Here is a 14628-nt window from a genome sequence, read left to right as displayed (position 1 = left end):
GCCAATTTATATAATAAAGATATACATGGAGCCAGCAACCTGGGAGCTTTTAAGCCGCAGGAACAGACAGATATTAACTAAATGACTGTACTCCTGCTTCCCACGAAGACAGTTCACAAACCCAGATGAAAAGATGAGAGATAAATCAATTAACCTTGAATACATGCAAGCACTGGGTCCCTTTAAAGCTGGGATGGGGAAAGTAATGCTAAGTATTCCAACCCACAAAAATCATCAAAAGAAGGCAGTTCCCATAAGATCATTTGAAGTGAAGTGACACCGAATAGCAATCCTTGCAAGATCATCATATGCCGAGTCTCAATTTCTCCAACTCTGCCAATGGATGTTATATCATCTGATATTTAGACCTTCAAAAGTGAAGCATTCAAGAACGTATTTGTCATAAAAGAGCCCATGCCCTTCTCTGCTTTTAGTTTATAGCCTTTTGAGCAGTTCTCTTTTCTGTCCCATTGTGACATCCTATTCTCTCTGGATTAAGGAGTATCATAGATTTTAATGAATCATAGATACAAAGAGTTGGAAGAGACCACAAGGGTCATCCAGCCCAACCTCCTGCCATGTGGGAATACACAATCAAAGCATTTCTGACAGATGGTCATCTAGCCTCTATTTAAAAGTCTCTAGAGTAGTGTTTCTCAACCTAGGGGTTGGGACTTCTGGGGAGGGGTCATGAGGGGGGTTTCAGTGGGGTCACCAAAGACCATCAGAAAACACATATTTCTGATGGTCTTAGGAACCCCTTTGGTAGAGAAGGCGAAGATATCTCTGCCTTTCCTTCTCTTCCTTTTTGGAAACAGACAGCAAATGCTCCCACCAAAAGCTCAATTTGCACAATTCTATTGTTGGTGGGGTTCAAGGGACTCTTTGATTGTAGGTAAACGATAAATCCCAGCAACTACAACTCCCAAATGTCAAGGTCTATTTTTCCCAAACTCCACCAGTGTTCACATTTCGAAATATTGAGTATTGATGCAAAGTTTGGTCCAAATACATCATAGTTTGAGTCCACAGTGCTCTCTGAAGGTAGATGAACTACAACTCCCAAACTCAAGGTCAATGCCCACCAAACCCTTCCAGTATTTTCTGTTGGGTATGGGAGTTTTGTGTGCCAAGTTTGGTTCCATTCCATTGTTGGTGGTGTTCAGAAGCCTCTTTGATTGTAGTTAACTATAAATCCCAGCAACTACAACTCCCAAATGACAAAATCCAACCCTACCAACATTCAAATTGGGTATCGGGTATTTGTGCCAAATTTGGTCCAGTGAATGAAAATACATCCTGCATATCAGATATTTACACTACGATTCATAACAGTTGCAAAATTACAGTTATGATGTAGAAATGAAAATAATTTTATGGTTGGGTGTAACCAGAACATGAGGAACTGTATTAAGGAGTTGCGGCATTAGGAAGGTTGAGAACCACTGGTCTAGAGACAACATAATCCATGGCCAAAAAGCTCTTACCATCACAAAGTTCTTCCTAATATTAGGGTGGAATTTCATTTACTGCAATTTGAGTCTAATGTCTGTATCTTAGAATCTAGAGCAGCAGAAAACAAGCTTTCTCCTCAATGGACATATTTTTAAACATTGAAACATGGTTTCCATGTGCCTTCTTAGACTTCTTTTCACTAAGCTAAACATACCCAACTCCCAAAGCTCATAAGACTAAGCTTCCAGATCTTTGACCATTTTGGTTGCCCTTCTCAGGACAAGAAGATGCCAAGTTCATTTCTTTGAATCTCCTTTTTAAACGACCCATTTAAAGGATAGATCTTCTGAGACCAGGAGAGTATCCAGTCCCAAGGTAGAAGGATGAATTGCCGCATAAGACACGGACCTGATCCTTTCCAGCAATTTGCCAGAAACCAACTGCTCTCACAGGGAGGGATAGTGAACATGATAAAGGTTTATACAATTATGCATGATGTGGAGCAAGTGGGTATGAAAGAGATTGGCTTCCTCCCTCATGATAGAACATGGGTTCATCCTGCGAAGCTCAATAGCGGGATAATTGGGGAAAGATGAAATAATGTACTTAATAATAAAACAGCAGGTGGTCAACTGTGGAGTTTGCAATTGCAAACATAAATTGCTTTTAACCTGAATGGCTTCATACAAATTCACAGCTAACAAGATGCTATGAATAAATATAGCTAAACATTACAATAACTGCTTATCAGCTCCTGTATAAGAGAAACTGAATACAGTATTACCTATATATTTTAGATACCATCATGAAATTTGAGTTGATGAAGCATGATAGATAGATGCAGATAGATACCCTGTTTCCCAAAAATAAGAACTACCCTGAAAATAAGCCCTAGCATGATTTTTCAGGATTTTTGAGGATGCTCAAAATATAAGCCCTACTTCAAAAATAAGCCTTAGTTACAGTTCAACCCATAGAGAAAGCCTTTTCAGGGGTGGCCCCGTGGCTCTGGAACTCTCTCCATAATAAGGCATGATCAGCCCTCTCCTTACTGGCCTTTCGTTCGCAAATTAAAACCTTTCGGTGGCCTTCCCAGATGAATGATAATAGGCACTGCCAGTTTGATAAATATTTTGATAATATTTGACAAATAACTTCAGAGGCTGGAGGTTATGGATATCTTTAAATGGTGCTTGTTGTAACTTGTTTAATTGTTTGATTTGATATCTTAATTTGGTTTTTATATCGGGATATGATGTTTTAACTGATTATATATTGTGGTCAGATGTATTTGTATGCATTTTATATGTTGTATGCTGCTTTGAATCCCACCCACAGGAGAAAAGCGGGATAGAAATGAATAAATAATAATAAGATTTTGGAGCAAAAATTAATATAAGACCCTGTCATATTTTCAGGAAGAACTTCCTCACTGTGAGGGCTGTTCGACAGTGGAACTCTCTCCCCCGGACTGTGGTGGAGGCTCCTTCTTTGGAGGCTTTTAAGCAAAGGCTGGATGGCCATCTGTTGGGGGTGCTTTGAATGCGATTTCCTGCTTCTTAGTGGGGGGTTGGACTAGATGGCCCATGAGGTCTCTTCCAACTCTACTATTCTATGATTCTATGAAAACAGGGTAGATAATTTAGTAATGAGTATTGACGTTTTTTTATTGATCATACAGGCCTAACAGACAGACAGACAGACAAATAGATGTGGAAAATATGACAGGTCTGAAGCTATGATATTGGAGCAATAAGTGTGGTCTATCTTGAGAGGTTGTAGCAATATGACTCTGAAGACATTCCTGTTCAGCCATGAAACCCACCCATTGATCCTGGGCAAGTCCCATTCTCTCAGCCTCAGAGGAAGGCAAAGGCAACCCCACTCTGAGCAAATATTGCCAAGGATCACCATAGGTTGATTCTATGAAGCCACAGAACCATAATGTTGGGTTAAAGGTTGAGGGATGCAAAGATAGGGCTGACTACGAAACTCTGGTTGTCTGTGTCGAAGAGCAAGATGGCACCTACTCTTTATATTCATGTGCCAAAGCCAACAAACTGGTAGCTGAATCATTATGTTGAGATGACCACCTCACTCTATTTCATGGAAGGGTCAGTTGAGATTCTAGAAATATATCGGCAGCCAGACTTCTGATGGGAGCTGGCTATAGGGAGCACACAACGCCTCTACTAAGGTGGCTCAACTGGTTGCCGATAAGCTGCAGGGCTCAATTCAAGGTGCAGGTATTGACCTATAAAATCCTATACGACTCGGGCCCTGCCTATCTCCATGATTGCATCTCCCCCTATGAACTGGTGCGGGCCTTAAGATCTGCCGGGGAGGCCCTCCTCTCACTCCCACCACCGTCCCAAGCACGGTTGGTGGGGACGAGGGAGCAGGCCTTCTCGGTGGTGGCCCTGTTAGGGATTCCTCTTCTTCAGAAGAGGAAGGGGAGCAGGAAAGTGTTCATGAATCTGAGGGACAGTTGGAATCTAAGGAGGAGATTTTGCAAGTACCCACATTTCAGGAGAGGCGAAAGGAAACAGAGCAGAGATATCGTTCAGCTAGAATAGCTGCCAGAATTGCAACTGAGTAATTGGGAACTGCTCTAGCAGCTGTGAGGGGACTCAGGGCTATAAATCAGAAGCAGGTGCAGTTAGCTTTTGCTGGTAACAAACTGATTCTAATGCCTAAGCCTTCGCTCCCTTTGTGCCTGCTTCGAGTCTGCATCTGGAAAACTGCTCCTACGGATTTATTGGGTTTTTTTGTCTGAAGTTAGACTGCTATTTGATTTGGGAATTTATCAGAGACTAAGAACTGTGTTTGCCCTAAGACTTTCTTGCTTTCTTTTGCATTATTCCACTGACTATGCTGTTCTTTATGTTTTGCTGAAGCAAAGCAGTTTTCATTTACTTCCCACAGTGTTTTAATTCTGTTCTTGAAAGACAAAACAGGACACCCCGCCCCCAGCTCTGGAATGCCCTCCCTAAAGAGATCAGACAGGCCCCTACTTTGCCCACTTTCCACAAGGAACTAAAAACTTGGTGGTTCCAGCAGTCTTCAAACAAGATTAGTCTCATTATTCAACAAGAGATTCCCTGCTCTGTACATTACTTACCTTTTGGCCCTGTGATATGCTGCATAAGTTTTATTTATCCCTTAAAATGGACCATGTCAACCCCACCCAACTACTGATCCCCGATCCCTCGATTGAATGTTCTGACTGTAACTATGTATATTTTAACTGAATTGTTTTGCCTTGTTACAATGTTGTTTATTATGTCTGCTGTGTTAAGTTTCTGTATGTTGTTTTTGACAATTGACTGCTTTGCATACATGTTGGAAACTGCCCTGAGTCCTCTCAAGGAGATTGAGTGGTATAGAAATAAAGTTTTATTATTATTTTATTTATTATTGTCTTTGTATTTGCTGCACAGAGACTAAGGGCATCTCAAATAAGTCTGTCTTTCTAACATGAAATCTTTCTGCTGAACTGAAGAAAACATCAAGCATTGTGCTGAAATCTACAAAGGAAAGAAAACCAAGCAAAGCTCCAATGGGCAATAGTCTTTATTTTTTATTTTGATGACAAACCACAAACAGATCAAAATAACTTGCTATGTTTTCTCCGTTGGAGTTTCTGATTTCTTTCTTTTTCTGACATACAGAGACAATGAGATCACATGGGAGAACAGATTGCATGGGATATACAAAATGATTGGGTACAATCCAGACAAACAGAAGTATTTTTCCCCATCTCATTTCCAAAGGGAATGTCAAGCTTTAGTTGTCATCCAAGGGATTTTCTGGTCCTGAAGTGCCTGTTCCTTTGCTGAAACATTGTGGCATATGCCAATTGCATGCACCAATTGCAGGTTAAAGACAAAAGCTGATCCTACATCCAGTTAAACTCCTTAAATCCCACCGATGTCAGTGGGATTAGACAGCCTAATTGAATATGAAACGGCTGCCAAATTGTTGTTTTTTTCCCCTAGAGCCATCTAGTATTTTTAATACTACTCCGAGAAATGTCAGGGAATCGCATCTAATTCATTCCATTCTTTTTTGTTGGGATTTATTCATGTCTAATTCTCACTGAATTGGGAGCTGTTACAGTGATGCATTGTTGATGTTGACATCATTTCTCTGTATTTGTGTCTGAATAAGCAATTTTTAGCTTTTCTGGGATGAGAAAGGATCTGAAACACAAACGGCAACTTTTTCTCAAATTTGCTTGCTAAAATCATCATGTCAAGTCATAAATTTGGTGATGATTTATTTCCTCCCTGTTTTGAAGAGTCTATTGCCACATATATTGGCATGAGTTCTGGTTTCCTTCATTTCAGTTCTTCATCTTTAATTGCCAGCGTTATATTAAACTTCTGACTTTCCCGGCAGACGTGGCCTTTGGAAAGCTTACAACGCTTCTTCGCAAATGGGATTTGATGATTTAGATATTAGCAAGTTTCTTTTTTTTCTTCGTCTCCTTTTCATCCATCTCAAGCCTTCATTTCCCCAAAGCCACAAATGCAAGCGCCAATAAATATGTATCCTATCCTAAGCTCCGACTTTGTTCGCCGCGGCTAAGAGCAATGCAAAGGCTGAATTAGGATTCTGAACAAGCTCCTCCGGTTTGCCAAACTCTGCCACCTGAAAGTCGTTGGGAAAAAGATACAACAAATGTCAGGCGCGTTAGTAAATGTCAGGCATGAAGCGAGAATACAGAGGGTTTTTATGAATTCCTGATCATGTAAGAATTGCCTTGGGGAAGGAGAATAGCAACAAGGGGGGAAAGTTGTAATAGTAAAAGATAGAGCCCCCAGTTGCGCATCGGGTTAAACCTCTGAGCTGTTGAACTTGCTGACTGAAAGCTTAGTGGTTCGAATCCGGGGAGTGGGGTGAGCTCCCGCTGCCAGCCCCAGCTTCTGTCAACCTAGCAATTCAAAAACATGCAAATGTGAGTGGATCAATAGGTACCGCTCCAGCAGGAAGGTAATGGCCCTCCATGCAGTTATGCCAGCCACATGACCATGGAAGTGTCTACGGACAATGTCAGCTCTTCGGCTTAGAAATGGAGATGAGCACCAACCCTCAGAGTTGGACACAACTGGATTTAATGTCAGGGGAAACCTTTACCTTTACCTTTATGTTTTATTAGATAGAAATGGCACTACATTTCTAGTCATATAAAAATGCTGCTTGATAAAGATGTGGAATATTGATACCACCTGGGCAATAACTGTGAATGTCATGGTGAAATATCTAAGGGGATGTGGTAACGGCTGCATCATAACCATGTGATTTGTATTGCAAAGGTTGTTGTGACTCAGAGTGACTTTGATGGGGATTATGGGATTCAGGTTCAGAGTGTCCCTGTGGTAGAAGATGAGGAACAGAGAGTTTTTCCCACAGCAGGGAATGATGTTGATGATGCTGAAACTAGCCAGGTGCAAATTGACTCAGAAAAGGAGGGCAGTCCTCAGTCTGATAGCAAGCAGGTCAGAAGGTGGTTATTAAGGAGGGATGAAAAGTTCCATCTTTCTCTCTCCTTCGTGACTCAGCGTGAATATCTGTCTATTCTGTATGTGATTCTCTGAAAATCTGGTTGTTTGTAAGCCTGAAAGTGGATCTGCATATCCTGATTGTAAATTTGTATATATTGTAATGGTGAAGATCAAGGTCTGTGGATATTTTTGATGAAATCCTGAATATGTTAATTCACTGGATGTGGAAGGGAAAACATTTGGGTATGTTTTCCTCTATGTCTTAATGCATTCCCTCATGGTGTGCACACAATTCTACTGTGCCATAGCATTGTAACAAATAGGAAGGTCTTCCCTTGAAATGGAGAGATCTCCATCCCACATTTGGTTCATAATAGTAGAATGGAAGATAGTAAGGGTTTCAATACCTTTCCATTGTCCATCACCAAAACACGGTCACAGTCCTGGATGGTGTTTATCCGATGCGCAATGGTCAGGACTGTACAGTCCACGAAAGCCTCCTGGATGGTCTGCTGAATCTGCGTGTCTGTCTCAGAATCGATGGAGGCGGTAGCTTCATCGAGAATTATAATCTGTAGGATGAATAAGGCTATTATCAACAGAATACATAGCTATGACATGTGGCTACAATAATCTCTTTTTTCAACCATCCTTTCTCAACTGTAGCCCCTCAAATCTGGCTGGCGGAGAGAAAGGGGAACAATGGACAAATGGCCTGCTAAGTTTCTTACAGTTGGATGACTTTGGCCTTCTTGGGAGGTGGTATTTTGGAAGCCCCTATGGATGATGTCAACTGCTCTTTATCCAACTATATCAGTGGTTCTCAATCTGTGGGTCCCTAGGTGTTTTGGCCTACAACTTCCAGAAATCCCAGCCAGTTTACCAGCTGTTAAGATTTCTGGGAGTTGAAGGCCAAAACACCTGGAGACTTACAGGTTGAGAACCACTGAACTATATGAAAATAGATCAGCACTTTTCTGCTGTTCTCCCTTTCCTTGACCATGAAATCTGGGTTTGGGAGGTTGCAGTTGATAAAAGTTGGGGTTTTGAATAAACTTCTATATTAATCATTATTTTAATTGTATATTTTCATTCATATTTGAAGCCACCTTGAATCCCATATTAAGAGAGAGACAGAATATCAATCAATCAATCAATTATAACAAGAGTAGAGAGGCACAGAGCTGAGCTGTGCTTTGACTGCAAGCTGGAAATATTAATACTTGCTAGGAATTACTATCCAGCCTTCTCTACTGATGCTCTGTACATTGCAGGACTGTGTTGTCACTTTTGCATGTACGTGAAAATATGCCAAAATATGTTTCTCCATATTTGAACTGCACTATAATTTAAGCAGTCTATCATATTAATGAAATGACATAAATCTGCGAAAAAGAACACAACACTGACAAATAAAGAAGTGATGAAGTATCTGTCTAGGAGAAAACAAAGATCCAGGGGAAGATTTGAATCAGACAGTTATTGAAGCAGACTTTTATAGAGCCAAAGCCTGAGATGGTCCAGTACTTAGTGCTGAATTTACTGGTTGCAGACAGCCTTTTCTAGCATGCAAAGCCAGGAGGCATTTTGATGACAATATTAGGGAGAAGTATAGCGTTAAGACATAGCCCAAAACATTTTTGCTGTGCAAATGGCAACTCTCATATTATTATTATTTTTTTAAAAAAAAAAAACAGGTAGATATTTTGTCAGTTGTTCCTTGGAGGAAGAACATTATATACAATATAATATAATATAATACAATATAATATAAACACAGTAGAGTCTCGCTTATTCAACATAAATGGGCCGGCAGAATGTTGAATAAGCAAAAATGTTGGATAATATGGAGAGATTAAGGAAAAGCCCATTAAATGTCAAATTACATTATGATTTTACAAATTAAGCACCAAAACATCATGTTTTACAACAAATCGACAAAAAAGGCAGTTCAGTACACAGTAATGTTATGTAGTAATGACTGTATTTACGAATTTAGCACCAAAACATTGCAATGTATTGAAAACATTGACTACATTGGCTACAAAAACATCGACTAATAAAAGGCAGACTGCATTGGATAATACAGAATGTTGGATAAGCGAAGGTTGGATAAACAAGACTCTACTGTATATATATAATCTATATATATAAAAGGGTAATGAAATTTCGGCCTAGGACAAAACAACAAAACTACACATTCCAGAAACACTAAATTTGGCAGCACAACCCCTCATCCATGCCTCTACGTTCATACAACAACAAAAAAAGAAAAATAAAGTCCTAATTAGAGGGAGAGGAATAATTGTTTTTATCCAATTGCTGCCAGTTAGAAGGCTAAGCTCTGTCAGGAGAAAACCTTTACCCTTTACCTTAACTACCACCAATATCTCAATACTTTATTTCCCATACCACCATACTTCGCCACAGCAACACGTGGCCGGGCACAGCTAGTCTATCTATATAAAAATGTAATGTACGTTTGTAGGACCGAATTAAAAACAAAACCACTGGGCCAAATCATACAAAATTTGGCCACAATACTCATCACTTTCCAAGGAGTGACCTTGCAGCTTCAAAGCCTGGCTGTTCATACCTAGGGGATTCCATTGTTGGACAGCTTGAATACCATTGAATAGCCTTGCAGCTTCAAAGCCTGGCTGCTTCATACCTAGGGAAATCCTTTCTAGGCCACCTTGAATGCCACGAAGAAAACTCCACTTAGGACTATGCCACACCAACGTGTGGCCGGTAACAGCTAGTCCCATCTAAATTACACTAGTGGGTACGTTTGCCATAAATACACAGTATGTGTGAATGGTTCTATCCACAGAAATTGCAAAATATTGAATGAAGCATGAAATTGAGACAATAGGCAACTCATGTATTCAAGACCAATCTAAGTACAATTTGAAAATCCTTTCTCCAAAATGCTTCAGACTCAAAGTGTTTTGGATTTTTGGGGGTTTTTTGTCCTTTTGAGTATTTGTATGCACATAATAAGATATCTTGGAGATGGACCCAAGTTGAAACATGAAATTCATGTGTGTTTCATAGACAACTTATCATGAAGGTAATATTATACAAGCTGCAGAAAACAAAGTTTGCATACACCAAACCTTCGGAAAACAAAGATGCCATTATGTCAGTAACCCATTTTAAGTTTTGGTGAATTTTGGATTTTGAATTTCCACCAGTACTGCCTGAACTTACTTTTGAATTTCGAAGGAGTGCTCTTGCCATGCAGAGGAGCTGCCGTTCCCCGACAGAGAAGTTTTCTCCATTTTCGACAACCTTTGCTTCCAGCTTTCCCGGCAGCTTTGAGACCTAGAAGAAAAGGGAAACGCCACTGAGATAATATTCTCAATTATTTGTAATACACACACTACAGAACTCAGACAACCCTTTTTGACACGACATCCCTGGTCCCTGTCAAATAAGGTGATGTATGCATAAGGGAGAAATTATTTAAAAGGTGCTTTAATATTTACTGTCAGGATTAGGAGCGTGGAAGGGAAGTGGCTCATGAATAAAAAGACCAATAAAGAAGCAGGGCATGTAAAGGTTTAGTATTCGCAGGCATTTCTGTATCATAATCATTCTATATATTTAGGAGAGAATCCAAAGAGAATGGTAATGGTTTGTGTATCCCATCTTCAAAACACTTAGGACCAGAAATGTTCTGGATTTTGGAATAAGTTGGCCCTCACATGTGTAGATTCGACTTTTGTGGATTTGATTACACTATTTTTGTCCCTGGAATTCAACCACACACTGCCCAAGTCTGCAGTCCTCAATGAGGAGTAGTTAGTTAACTTAGAATAGCCTGAGGGTATCCCTCCCCCCCCCCCCGACTCCTGAATGATGTGCCCGACTCTGGGGGTTGGTGTTCATCTCCGTTTCTAAGCCGAAGAGCCTACATTGTCCGTAGACACTTCCAAGGTCATGTGGCTGGCATGACTGCATGGACTGCTGCTACTTTCCTGCCAGAGCAGTACCTATTGATCTACTCACATTTTGCATGTTTTCGAACTGCTACCCTGTTTCCCCTAAAATAAGATATCCCCAAAAAATTAGACCTAGTAGAGGTTTTGCTGAATTGCTAAATATAAGGCCTCCCCCAAAAGTAAGACCTAGCAAAGTTTTTGTTTGGAAGCATGCCTGGTGCTCATCAAACAAAACACCATAGCACGCAGGATTGGTAAATGTACATACCAGTTGTATATGGAAATAATGGTAGTAACAAGAAATTCTTGACAGAAGTCACAGTTTGTCTGGTTTGGCTATGTTGGTTTGTGATGACAATTACTGTACAGTATAGAATAAATGTTCATTTTTTTGTTCAACAATAAATGTGAATAATTCTTCATGAAAAAATAAGACATCCCCTGAAAATAAGACCTAGGGCATCTTTGGGAGTAAAAATTAATATAAGACACTGTCTTATTTTCGGGGAAACACGGTAGGTTGGCAGAAGCTGGAGCTAGCACCAGAAGCTCACCCTGCTCCCTGGATTCGAACCGCTGACCTTTCAGTCAGCAAGAAGCCAGGCTGTGGTGCAGGCTGGTTAGTAGCCTGCTGCAATAAATTACTATGACCAAGAGGTCATGAGTTCGAGGCCAGCCCGTGTTGGACCATTAAAATAAAAAATAGCCCTGCTCGTTGTTGACCTAAGCAACCCAAAAGATAGTTGCATCTATCAAGTTTAGATACCACTTATGTGGGGAGGCTAATTTAACTCATTTACAACACCATAAAAATTGTCCAGCAGCGTTTGGAATGAGGAAGTATCCAAGGACTCGGTGTCACAGTGGATGATGAAGCAGCTGCTCCCCCTGTGGCTGGAATTGAGCATACCCTCAGGAAGCTGGAAGCAGGAAAATGTTAATAGCCTCTGTGTCTCTGTCTCTATGTTCATATGGCACTGAATGTTTGCCATGTATGTGTACATTGTGATCGGGGTGATAAGGGCAGAATATAAATAATGTAAATAAATAAATAATAAATAAGCGGTTTAATCCGCTGTGCCACCAGGGGCTCTTGGTCTGTTAATATCAGTCAATAACACAGTGTGATGGAAAAAGGGACCAAAAATATAAACATACTGTGCCTTTCATAAAAGTTCTTTGCAGAGCTTTCCAGATCTGATCATCTGTGTGTTCATTAAAAGGATCCATGTTGTACCTGAAAAGAACATATTGTTATGAGAAATGATCATTGCTCACTTGAATCAAACATTTTGAAACAGCAGTGTTTTTAGAGGGCTGTTTCACAGATGACTATTTCACTCCCATTGTTTTTCCCAGTTTTGCAAAAAATTGCACCTCAGTTATATCACTATTTCTAGATCATATACACTATTCCATTCCCTTTTCTGAAGGATTATCCACAGTTGATACAGCAATCAAAACAATTAATTACCCTGGCCAACACACAATACGGTGACACAAATATTTTTAGGTATATTTGACCCATTGATTCAAAAAATGGCACCAGTTTTCCCCTATCAGCTATAGCTTTTGAGATACAGAACATATGCCATCTACCAGCCACTATCCACTCGCCCATAGAAAACCATTATAAAGAAACTAGAGCTGATGCAGTCTACCCAATGCAATTTTCTGAATCAGGGCCCCGAATAAACCCAGAAATAGGTCTAAAAACCAAGTTGGGCTGTATTGTATTTCAAAATAGATACATTTGTGAATGGTATCTATTTATCTATTGTGAATGCAGTTTGACAACATTAAAGTGCTATCAAACTGCATTTGTTCTACAGTGTAGATGCATCTGAGTCTGAACGATTAAGAACAGATTTATTCTAAAGTGTGAATTGCTCAAAGTAACCCTAGGGATATCCATGGCTAAACAGAGATTCAAACCCCACCTACATATAATGTAGTTTGAAACTACATCAACATCATGACCATAATTTTTTATTTATTACCCAACTCTCGTTTTGGCTCAAGGCAGTGCTAGGTGAGACTAGGTTATGGGTCTACACTGTCCATATAATGCAATGTCGAACTGCATCATATGGCAGTGTAGATGGGGCCCCAGAGTCCTATTCCTGCCTTGAAACCATGATATCATGGTGACTTTTGAAAACCCATACATAGACCCATGCAATCCAATGTGCATAATTTAATCCATGCTGTTGGAATCTCATATAAAATCAAGCAATTGACCTCCTGAGCTTTTTCTTATCATGTCGGAAGTGACTTGAGAACATACTGCAAGTCACTTCTGGTGTGAGAGAATTGGCTGTTCACAGAGATGTTGCCCAGGGGATGTCCAGATGTGTTACCATCCTGCTGGGAGGCTTCTGTCATGTCTCTGCAAGCTAGAGCTGACAGATGGGAGCTCACCCCATCTCACGGATTTGAACCGGCAACCTTCAGGTCAGCAACCCAACCTTCAGGTCAGCAGTTCAGTCAGCACAAGGGTTAAACCCATTGTGCCACTGAGGCTCCACCTCCTGAGCTGGGGTAGTGCATATAATGATTTTCAGCATCAATGCTATCTTTCAGTGTTATTTATGAGGGTTGAATGAAAAGTAATGCCTCCACCTTCGTAACTCCTCAACAGATGACAGTCCTGGTATGCGGCAGGTAATGGCTTGTTCAGTAGACTCTCCTCTACAGTTCCATTTGGTGGGAAGCCTTAGCATTGAACGGTTGTGTTGTTAAAGTGTGACTTAAGCAGAGTGCAGTCACTGAATTCTTGACAGCAGAAGGTGTCACCCCAAAGGGGATTCATCAGAGAATGCAAGCTGTTTATGGTGATTGTGTTGATGTGAGTACTGTATGTCATTGGGTGAGTAAGTTTAAAGATGTTGAGGTGGGAACATCTGACTTGCGTGACAAACAAAGAGTTGGATGTCCTGTGACAGCAACCACTGAGTTTCACCAGCAAAAAGTTGACAGATTGATTCAGGACTATCGTTTTATCACTCAGAGAGAAATTTCAAGCATAATCGGCATTTCACAAGAACATGTGGGTCACATTATTGCTTTGCTTGGCTCTCGGAAGATCTGTGCACGATGGGTCCTGTGAGACATTGGTTGCGGAAACAGAGTGTCAACTTCAGAAAACTTGTTCATCGTTGGCAGCAATGTATCCAATTGTCTGATGATTATGTGGAAAACTGAATAGTGGTAGTTAAAGAGCACATTCTAAAGATTATTTCTGCGTTTGATTTATTAAAATATTCCCATCCAAACCCAAGTAACGAAGGTGGAGGCATTACTTTTCATTCAACCCTTGTATATTCATTGCCGGGAATAGGAGAAGCAAGACAGACATATCTGATGGACAGAGAAGATAACTTTGCTCCTATCCTGCTTTCACAACTGGAGTGCATCTATTCATAAGTTCACTGTATACGTGGAAGGGAAGAACCCCCTCTCACTATTTATTTTGCTATCTTGTTTACTAGGCAGCCTTTGCATTTCTTTCTCATCTCCCTTTGTGCCTTCACTCCTGACCAAATGAGCATCAAATTTTCTTGGGGGGAAAAATCCATCCAATTGCGGAGTGTTTAGTAATGGTGAGTGTGTTTTTTCTTTGCCTTGCTAACTGAAAGGCACATGTAACACTCCAAAGCATGTCAACTCAGAGGTATATCCCTCGGTCAAGCTGTAGCTTGAAACCTACTAGGCTCAGG

General features: G+C 40.4%; 1 protein-coding gene and 1 long non-coding RNA gene across 10 annotated transcripts in view; one reads left to right on the top strand and one right to left on the bottom strand.

The window, feature by feature from the left end:
* LOC134293688 (uncharacterized) overlaps window positions 1–14628 on the top strand; it is a 453696-nt gene that overhangs the window by 145207 nt on the left and 293861 nt on the right. The gene's annotated exons all lie outside the window — the stretch shown is intronic.
* LOC100558155 (ATP-binding cassette sub-family C member 12) overlaps window positions 5011–14628 on the bottom strand; it is a 90346-nt gene continuing 80728 nt past the window's right edge. For 5 of the 8 annotated variants that reach the window (XM_008113897.3, XM_062962005.1, XM_062962003.1 and 2 more), the window contains 4 exons: window positions 12068–12146; window positions 10176–10289; window positions 7370–7534; window positions 5011–6108 (listed from right to left, as the gene is read on the bottom strand). In XM_008113897.3, the coding sequence (XP_008112104.1) occupies window positions 6016–6108; window positions 7370–7534; window positions 10176–10289; window positions 12068–12146 (451 nt within the window). In that variant the 3' untranslated portion in view covers window positions 5011–6015. Of the gene's footprint in view, window positions 6109–7369; window positions 7535–10175; window positions 10290–11294; window positions 12147–14628 lie in introns of those variants that run through there. The other 3 variants (XR_010000641.1, XR_506710.3, XM_062962006.1) reach the window with 3 other exon arrangements.

The sequence above is a fragment of the Anolis carolinensis genome, unplaced genomic scaffold (genome assembly GCF_035594765.1).
Source record: "Anolis carolinensis isolate JA03-04 unplaced genomic scaffold, rAnoCar3.1.pri scaffold_9, whole genome shotgun sequence".
Taxonomy (NCBI): Eukaryota; Metazoa; Chordata; class Lepidosauria; order Squamata; family Dactyloidae; genus Anolis; species Anolis carolinensis.
This window is presented reverse-complemented; position numbering and strand designations above follow the sequence as displayed.